Genomic DNA, 10033 nt, shown 5'->3' with positions numbered 1-10033 from the left:
AGTCATCTCCTGAATACTGAATATTACTGGTCCGTTAATGTCTAAAATAAAGCTTGACATTAAATATGAACGAAGAATGAGATTTTTTTGTTTGATAGCTCACCTCACATCAACTCCATCCACCGTGTTGGGATCGATGACACGTTCTCCATTTATTTAAGATGTTAGTTGAAAAGATTCACCGTGCTCACCGAGCAGGAAAGTTTGATTTTTTCAGAGTATAAACCTTGTCAGATTTATTCTGGCTGTCATTGATGTCTCTCAAGGTATTAGCCTTTATTTGTATTAATTAGGAGTACTTATTTTACACTCCATGTTCACACTGGTTTATGCATGTGATAAAGATTTTATGACTCGCCAAGGTTCAGTTCAGATTGAAAATGAGCTTCAAACATCAGCAAAGAATAAGTGGAAGTGAATGTGTGAGGCCAGACTATTTCTCTCTGCTTTGTGACCTCGTGTGAATCTAAATACACTCCTGATATACACTTCCTGTGGTCCCTGTAACACGCTCGAGTTCATTTTACAACAAAATGGTGACACTTTTTCGTTCAGCTCGGCTCTCTCATGTCAGCGTTTCATAAGCACGACCTGCGTCTGGGCGGATGGACGGGTGTGCATACGTAATAAAATCAGTAAACCAACTGTTTTGGGTATTAGACTGAACATAATTTAGGTTTCATCATCTGCAAATGGTTAACAAAGATTATAAAATAAATACATAGTACAATGCGTGTTGCTGTGTGTCAATATTAGCTGGCATTATGTACGTCGCTTTAATAAATAAATATTATTATTAATAAATATATTAAAGATGCGGTGTGTTGGCTTCTGTGGCGTCCAGCAGTGAAGTCGCAACCAACCGACAACCGACAATCATTCCAAATCTGCAAGCTTTGGTTTGTCCCTTCTGGGCTGCTGTAGAAACAGTGCAGCGTAGTTTCATACACAAATGAAAACATAATTAGGAATACAACATTCATGTTGTTCACTGACCCTTTTAACATCTGAAGTAAAAAAAACAATACCAACACGGATTATTTTGGACATTAATATCTTTTCTCTTTTATTAAGACAAGAACTCTTCATTGTTTTGTAAAAATGTCTATTTATGAACCAATACAAAATGTGTATGGGAATGTGGAACTCCTTTTCTCCATTAATACACATTAACATTTCCCGAGTACAGCAGAGAGACAAAAAGAATCAATCTGAAAAACAATGACTGGTGAAACAATCAAAACTTTTTGGGAGTCAAACGAGTTTGAAAAGGCGGTGGTGCATTCAAAGGGACAGTAGTACAGCCACGACAAGTTTCAGATCCTGCTTCGTTTCAATAAACAAAGTACTGTTTATGACCTATGTCAACACAAAGCAATACTTAACACGTCTTTTACAGTGCACCAAATATTAAGAAAAATACATAAAACATGTACAACATATATCCAAAATATTTCACCAATTTTGCCTCTTGGACCTAAAATAATGTGTTGCACTTGATTCAATGAATGCATTGTACTTGCGTTTTAAATGTCGTCGATAAGTGGGGCCTAAACTTTGCATTCTACCTGAGATGCAGTCACATCAGTCAGCAACGCATGAACCTGAGACAGGACATTATCAAAAGAATTTAATGTGGGGAAAACTACCTCAGTTACACTGGAGACCATGGTCCACTTTTTATTTTATAATTTACTGGATATTGAAGTGAAAAAAAGGATACATCTAATAACCTTCAATATAATTCTGTCATGTACTTCTAATTCTGAATAATTAAACATACTCAAATGTTTTATGTAGTTTTGTTCTTGTACTTTTTGTATTTTAAATTTCAGAGAACAAAAGCCCTCATTTTTAAGTGAAAGGTTTGGAGCAACACTCCTTCTATTCCAACCAAACAGAAGGTTTGATATTCACGAATAAAACATTTATGTATCAGCTTTAAGGGAGAAGACAATATTCAGTTCTAGTCCTTTATTGGCAAGCACAGATTTTGAAGTTTGATTTTGATGGAAGCTGCCACGTGTCACTGAAGCGAAATAGTGCTCACTGTAAAATACAAATCACACAATCTCAGTCTTACAGATGAGGTGACATCTGCTCTGTGATTCATAAAGCAACGATAACAAGTCAGTTAATAGTTTTATCAGACACCAGACCGTGAAACATCTAACCTTAATTAGTTACCCCTCCCCCGCCCCCACCCGTCCACTTAACAAACACAAAACAGTGTCATCAGCGTACAGTGTTAACTTAGTGGCGACTCCTTTGTGACTACAGAATGTTTTTTTTTTTTTTTTTTCTTAAATTAACTCAAGTTTTTAACGGAGGAAACAGATGGAGAGAGACGGACGCAGCATCTTTGATCTTTGCCTGTATCATTCCTCCTCGTAACTCCCCTCTACAACTGCCACATCCAGTGAAAACGCTAAAAACATACCCACAGCTACCGACCACGGACACCCTGCTGCGCTCTAAAAACACCAACGAATCCTTAAACACTTTAAAATGCACAGACGCGCAAGAAAAGTGAAATTTGCACAATGTATTTCACAAGAACCTTCTCTAATGCCTTTGGACGACCCTAAAAAAACCCCCAAACATCTCAACATGGAAAGACTGAACGATGCCTTCATGCATGACCATGATATATTAAAGCTATCACATCGGTAATGTGCTGCAATCTGAGGGGCACGTTGACGAAGTCCAATCAAATGCTTTAACATGGCAATAAAGTAATGAATCACAGAAGAGAGTGTACACACAGCAAGCAACGCCATTAAGTCCCAAAGGGTCCATTAGTTGGATGTTAACGTGGTGTTAAGTGGAGATGCAGAGCGAGTTCAATCAGTGGATTGGACTCTCCCTGATATGTAACATGTTGCTGAGATTCCTCAACTCGAGGATTTCTTTTTGTTTTGTTTTGGTAAGTTTAGAGTTATTTTACACAACCGACACCGAACCCGCCGCACCGCTGCTCCGCGCTGATGTTAACATTACAACCCGGCACCACCCGTCAGCCCTCGGAGCAGGCTGCCTGGGGCGCATCCATTAGAGGTGGAGGTGGCGGGTGGCACGGGGTCGTCGGGTCAGGACGGAGACATCCACTTTCTCTGTGGATTTTCAAATGTTCCTATTGAGTCGACTGACAAAAAATGGGAGTCGTGTACAGCCCCGAGTATTTAGGATAAAGAAATGCATTTTACAAACCGTATTAAAATAATAGTGACAGTAAAATCTGCGCGTGCAAGAAACTGTCGCCAATAATTTTGGAACCACCGAGAAGGACACAAAACATCGACGGCTCATTTGCAAACGTCAGTGACAAGAAGTGTTCATAAATTTCCGGCGTTGTTTTCTGTTTTTAGTTTTCTGTGTTTCTTTATGCAGTGTGTGTGTGTGTGTGTGTGTGTGTGTGTGTGTGTGTGTGTGTGTGTGTGTGTGTGTGTGCGTGTGTGTGTGTGTGTGTGTGTTGTCGAGCTGTCAAACCTCAGGCAAAGAACGCCTTCCAAAATTAACCCGAGGAGTCGTTGCCGGCGCTGTTCGAGGTTTGATAAGTTTATCATTTGTCTTGATAAAATGTTCAAATGTGCGATGCGATATGGTGCCAGACGGAGGTCGTGAAGAACTCACGCTTTTCAGTGTGTGGAGGTGCACGCCGCAAACCTCCACCTCCACCTCCACCTCCACCCACAGCTGTCACATATGGAAGGAGGACTCATTAAGCGCGCTGCTTGCTGTGCGAACACATAAAGTTGACAAACAATGCCACCGGCACACGCTCGTTGCCGTGTTAAGAAGCCGGGGCATTATCGCAAACCGCGGATTAAGTTATGTTACAGACAATTCATTACTTTGGCGTCCTCAGTGCTCCCCGGCCGGCACAGCAAAACAGATTTTCCTTCAGTTTTGGCAGCTGATACGTAAAGCCGAACAGAGAAGCGGGGAAAAAAACAAAAAAAACAAGTGGGGGTTTTAGCACGCACCATACATGCAAAAGAACCAATAAAGATCCAATAGTTAAGCACTCAAAAGCTGCTCCATCAAAAGCAAAAGCCATTTATACTCAGGTGGTGAGATGGAAAGTGGAAAGGCCGGCGTGTCTCTCAGAGCATTTCCCTTCGAAGACGTTAAACTTTCCCAAACGTTCGCTTGTTTTTACAGTTTCACAAAAATCACGATGAGTGCGATACGATAAAATCCACAAAGGTACTCCATTTTAATTCTAGTAAGTTGTAAAAAATATTTCTCAGTAAGGATTAGTGTACAATACAGCTGTGATTCCACTGGCTTGGTTTACATTGGATCGTGGGTGTGTACGAGATAACATGGGACGACCTTTCGTGTAGTTTTGTGTGGATGCCTGAACTTAAAATTCAAATGGGTTTCAGTCTGGAGTTTGGTTAAGGCTGTTTGTCTCCTCGGTAAAGTTATGTTCACTTCGACCAGCAATCTTTTGGCAGCTCACGGGCCAATACTAATATCAATTTATTTATTTTTTTCCAACAGCCTTTTTATTATTGACGCATCTTAACTGCCAAAAAAGTTTTAAAACAATTTTATATTTTCTAACTTTCCCATTTTATATGAAAAAAAATAAAATAAAAATATATATATATATGTATATATATATATATACATACATATTTTTTCTAGGATGAGAGCAGATGGAAATCAATTGAAACTCATCATACAACTCAGTAAATGCTGGCGGGAAAACAGGCTTTCCATTCAGCCAAACAGAATACAAATAATACTGAACGGAGGAAGAAATCTAAATAATGAAACGGCGGCGCAGAAAGGAAAAATAAAATAATACATTGCTTCTCTTTACTAAGAAAGGTAATTGTTTAAGAGACGGTGGTATACGGCACCTCTGCTCCAACAACAAAGGTTGGAAAAACATTGATGTTCAACATTTTATTGGCCCGATAAAATGGGAAGATGATTTCATGTTACTTTTTGCTGCCTTATTTTTGATTATGTGTTATTTTTGTGGTGGTCCAGTACAACGAACCTGTTTCTCATTTATGTCCTTTTGTACAATGATATGTAAAGCATTCCATGCATTTTTTTTTGGAGCTGTCAAAACTTCAGGGGGAAAACAAAAAACCAAGAGAGGGAAGTAATGGCTTGAGACAAATCACAGTATACTGGAGAGAGTTGTTGTTATGATGCGTGTGTGCAGACACATTAAGAGAAATGAGTATAGTGGCTGTGTAGTTTTACCCTCATACAAAAGCCAACAGCACATTGATAATTACGAGTAGGGAGGTGGGGGTGGGGGGGGTGGAGGGTGGGTGGGTGGGTGGGGGCAACGAGGGGATATGCAAATGATGCTCAACACAAATGCAAAGTATGGGTAGAACCAAAAAATTTAGAACAAGGCACAGAATTTTCTGCAAATGGTTGAACTAAATCAAATTCGTACCAGCAGTGTTGAATGGTGAAAGCTCTCTACAGTGATTTTCTGGCAACGTCTGGCGCCCCCCCCCCCCGCCCATCCCCAAACCCAACCCCCTCCCTTTTTTCTCGGTGTACCGGAAATCCCCCCCCCCCCCCCGCCCCCGAACCCGAACGCTTTTTGTCCTTTTTTTTTCGATTTTGATTTTTTTGTTTTTTTTGTTTTAAACACATGAAACATTCCATCTACATCTGCAGACTAGACTAAACAACGGCTTAAAACCAGGCCTTTCTTCACTCTCTCTCTCTCACTAGAAGTGATCCTGAACCGACCGAAACACCCCCCCTCCCCCCCACGCCCTCTCCGCCAACCCCCCCACCCCCCCACCATCCCCAGCACAGCTCGGGTTCCCGTTTGTGATTAGATGTAGTACTCTTTCTTTTCGTCCGAGTTGGTGTGGCCGCCCTCTGCGTTGATGATGGCCGTGTCTGCGTCCGCCGCGTCGTCCGCTCCTTTGGCTTCGTGTGTGAAGTAGGTACCTGAGGAGGAAGGAGGAGGTGGACAGTGTCACAGACCGGATAATAGCCCCCGCTGCCTCGATGGTACAATAGATTAAAATGTGCCTCTCCATCTCGCAGCACCTAATTATGCAAATCCTCACGCCGCGTGGCCATTTACATCCGCCGAACACCGGCAAGCTGTAATATTCTGATTATACAACATTTTCCCTCTTTTTCGTCTAAAGATTGGCACATGAGAATCAAGGTTTTGAAATGATCTCGAGTGCGGAGAAGTGCGCGTCTCACACCTTCGAATTAACCTTGTCAAGTTCAGCGGAAAAAAAAAGGAAAGAAAGAAAGGAACTAACCAGCCACTTGAAACCTCATTTACAAGATTTATTCACCTCCTATCACAGCAGAGGCTGGTTATGATGACAATATTCGAGATGAGGATGAGGAAGGACACGATTAAATGTGGGGAAAAAATAATAAAAAAAAAAAAAATCACAGCACAAATGCTGCTCGAGTGGATAAAAAAACAAAGTGCTCCATGTCGGGGGAAAAAAGAGCCTGAATGTTTTCTCCTAATTCTTGTTGGAGTTGAAAAAACCCCTTAAATGTGTTGTTTTTCTGGTTTTTCTTAACTTCGTCCACCTGCAGGCGTCCTCCTATATCTGATAATGTGTCTTAAGGTTTGGCAGCGCAAACTCAATTTGAGCGGCCACATCAGAACGCCACCTCCAGTTAGCAGAGCTCCCAGACTCACTCTCAGAGCCGCCAGTCGCTTCAGGTAAAAAGTGCTGTTGAGTAGTTATTGGAACGTTTCCCACGGAAGTAGTTCAAATGCCCCCAAACAATAACAACTCTTCTCTAATTCATTTTCTGAGTGACGGCACCGCAGTCTCACATCTCAACATTTTCTTTGCATAGGTGTAGCCACCCCCCCCCCCCCCCCCCAAAAAAAAAAAAAAAAAAAAATCTCTCACCTTCAGATTAATATTATTCTGGCATGAATATTCATACCGGGCCTCCGGGCACTTTAACTTGTAAACAGTTTACCACCTCGTACCATACACAATTAGTTGAAGTGGACTCCATTTTGTTTGTGTATTTTTATTGCTATTTTAAAATTGAAAACAGCTCCGTGATAATAATTCAGATTCAAATATTAAAGGGTAATTCTAATTTATTAGAGTTTATGTTTCATAGTTTTGGTAATTTTCTATGAACTACGGTTATCTGCTGAAGTGGGAAGAATCGCGGAGAGCTGGATGATGAAGAAGAGGGCAAACATTAAGCTTGAGGTAATCCCTCATGGACATGGAAATGACGTTTTAATGGGTCAAGGTTGAACCAGGAAGTAGGTGTGTAAGGTGTGATGGATGTCCGGGCAGTGATTCTACAGTTCACCTCTGCTGCGTCTTACAAATACTAACCTGAGGGGTTGTTCGTGGCTTCTCTGACCATCCAACTGCTCTTATTTCTTCCCTCCTTTAAATTCCCTTTTTTTAGCGAAGCGGCTGCACCTTCAGATCTCAGTAATACTTTATGGATTATTATCGAACTGTTGAATTAGTGTTTATTTAGTCGCATATTTGTCCCGCACATATGGTCCAGCAGGGGCCGACCAAACCGACTGTTAGTTAAGGGGTCCGTCATCAATGACATGGAACCGTTGGAGTACAAACTGCAGGCGTACGTCGTCGTCATGGTAACGATAACTAACGCGAGCTTAACGCTTTAACACGTCAGCAGTTCGTAGCTGTAAGCTACCAATGTACCTCACGTAAGTTACGTGACATTATATGACTATATGTTATATAACTATATATGTTATATAACTATATATATTATATGACTATATATATTATATGACTATATATATTATATGACTATATATGTTATATGACTATATATGTTATATGACTATATATGTTGTATGACTATATATGTTATATAACTATGTTATATGACTATATATGTTATATGACTATATATGTTACATGACTATATATGTTATATAACTATATATATTATATGACTATATATATTATATGACTATATATGTTATATGACTATATATGTTGTATGACTATATATGTTAGATAACTATGTTATATGACTATATATGTTACATGACTATATATGTTATATAACTATATATATTATATGACTATATATGTTATATGACTATATATGTTACATGACTATATATGTTATATAACTATATATGTTATATGACTATATATGTTATATGACTATATATGTTACATGACTATATATGTTACATGACTATATATGTTATATGACTATATATGTTACATGACCATATATGTTATATAACTATATATGTTATATAACTATATATGTTATATAACATAACTTGACCTGACGTAAGTTACTTGATGTACTTTGTGTAAATTGCATGCTAAGCTACCTTGCTATGTCACGTAAGTTATGTGACATGCGATATGTGACTTTAAATACAATATGCATGTAAAGTATGTACGTAAATTATGTTACTTATGTTATATAGATTATGTATCTTAAATGCAATACAGACTAAAGTTTGGTACGTAAGTGACCTATGTATCCCACATAAGTTACGCATGTTATGCAAAATAAAAACGCTAACCCCATAAATTAAAATAGGTCATCTTGTTTTCTTTTCATACGGGACTCGAACCGCGCTCTCCTGAGTGAACGTCTTGTGTTTGATCCGTCCATCAACCCTGACCTCCTTTTATACCCCGTGATAATCACTACAGCCACTAGGGGCAGCTATCATTTCAACCTTCTGTCCTATTAATGGATGCAGTTTGCCCAGTGGTTATATTTGGCCCCTTACTAGTTTACATATTTGAGACGGATGTGTGAGTCCGTCTATGTGACAGTCTGATAACAGATCAGATGTGTCGACAGGTCCAAGCTGTCGTTGAAAGACAGCTGTGATACAAACTGAGTCAGCGTTATCCGTCTCAGAAGGTGAGGCTGATCGTAATCAGTAATGAACTGTATGCGACAACTCTCTACTGATTATTTAAACTCCTGGAAAAACCAGCAAGCTTACTGCAATTTAACACTGTTTTTATTTTACAGATCAGAAATGCATAGCTGTACTACTAACAAACTTACATGAAATCTGAGGAGAAATATCACATTAACATGAAATAACGTCTCCTGCACCTTCAATTTGCCTCATTTACAGTCCTTCCTTTCTGAAGTGGTTAATGTACCCACTTCCATTCTTCCTGCATAAGAAATATCAAAGTGTGAAATTTGGTATAGATTATAATTATTTCCGTGTTATGAGGGCGGCATACAAGATTTGTTATAGTATTCAGCGGGACCACGTGAAAAATGTAATTTTACTCATCATCAGTAACCCGTGGCCTTAATAGCTATCTTCCCATCATTTGGAGTCATCCAGTGATGTAATAAGAAGTTTTTACAGAAACAGAGAGGCTGCGGTTGATCAACCTTAAAGTCTGCAGGTACAGACTGTGGAGGAAATCAATAATCTGCTGAGAAATGATATTAACAGATATTACATCTATAAAATATAAATGACTAAAAATATTTAAGTATACGGAAACAAGGGTCATATTGTGACATTGAGGAGTTTCCTATAATATTCGTACATATGTGCAGGAAGTACTTTCAAGTGTTTCGTGTGGTCTGTTGTTTTTCTTCCTGTGTGGTGAACATTTACAGCTACAGTCCGTAGTTTAGCCAAAATGAAGCAAAATGAAACGTGTCAGTCCTGTAGAGTCTTCAGGTCTACTAACCTTTGTGTCTCGCGAAGTAGCGCCCCAGTACGATGAGTAGACAGAGCATGGCGAACACGACCACGGCCACCACTCCTCCGATGACGGCGTGGTCCACCGTTCTGGGCGCTCCTTCTCCGGCTCGTGAATCTGAAAGCGAAGCAGGAGCAAAAAAAAAAAAAAAATCAAGTGTGAATAACAGCGCCGTTAAAGCTCCTCGTTTCACTGAGGGAATAGCAATCAGCCGTCAAATCCCTGCGGGGACGTCTGGCGGTTAAACACGATAGAGATGCAGATTATAGACGACTAAATGCATTCAAATGTAGAAACTTTGGAGCTGCGGCTCCTAAAATGTGCAGCTT

At 39.7% G+C, this 10033-nt stretch overlaps 1 protein-coding gene across 4 annotated transcripts in view; it reads right to left on the bottom strand.

Moving 5' to 3' along the window:
* Window positions 1-5771: 5771 nt before the first annotated feature.
* The window catches only part of cadm1a (cell adhesion molecule 1a), a 331329-nt gene continuing 327067 nt past the window's right edge, over window positions 5772-10033 (bottom strand). For 2 of the 4 annotated variants that reach the window (XM_069145843.1, XM_069145844.1), the window contains 2 exons: window positions 9693-9821; window positions 5772-5943 (listed from right to left, as the gene is read on the bottom strand). In XM_069145843.1, coding sequence (XP_069001944.1) covers window positions 5825-5943; window positions 9693-9821 — 248 coding nt within the window. In that variant the 3' untranslated portion in view covers window positions 5772-5824. The remainder of the gene's footprint in view (window positions 5944-9692; window positions 9822-10033) is intronic. The other 2 variants (XM_069145845.1, XM_069145846.1) reach the window with 1 other exon arrangement.

The sequence above is a fragment of the Embiotoca jacksoni genome, unplaced genomic scaffold, assembly GCF_022577435.1.
Source record: "Embiotoca jacksoni isolate LCO1_2020_lvr unplaced genomic scaffold, fEmbJac1.0.p SCAF_13, whole genome shotgun sequence".
NCBI lineage: Eukaryota > Metazoa > Chordata > Actinopteri > Embiotocidae > Embiotoca > Embiotoca jacksoni.
This window is presented reverse-complemented; position numbering and strand designations above follow the sequence as displayed.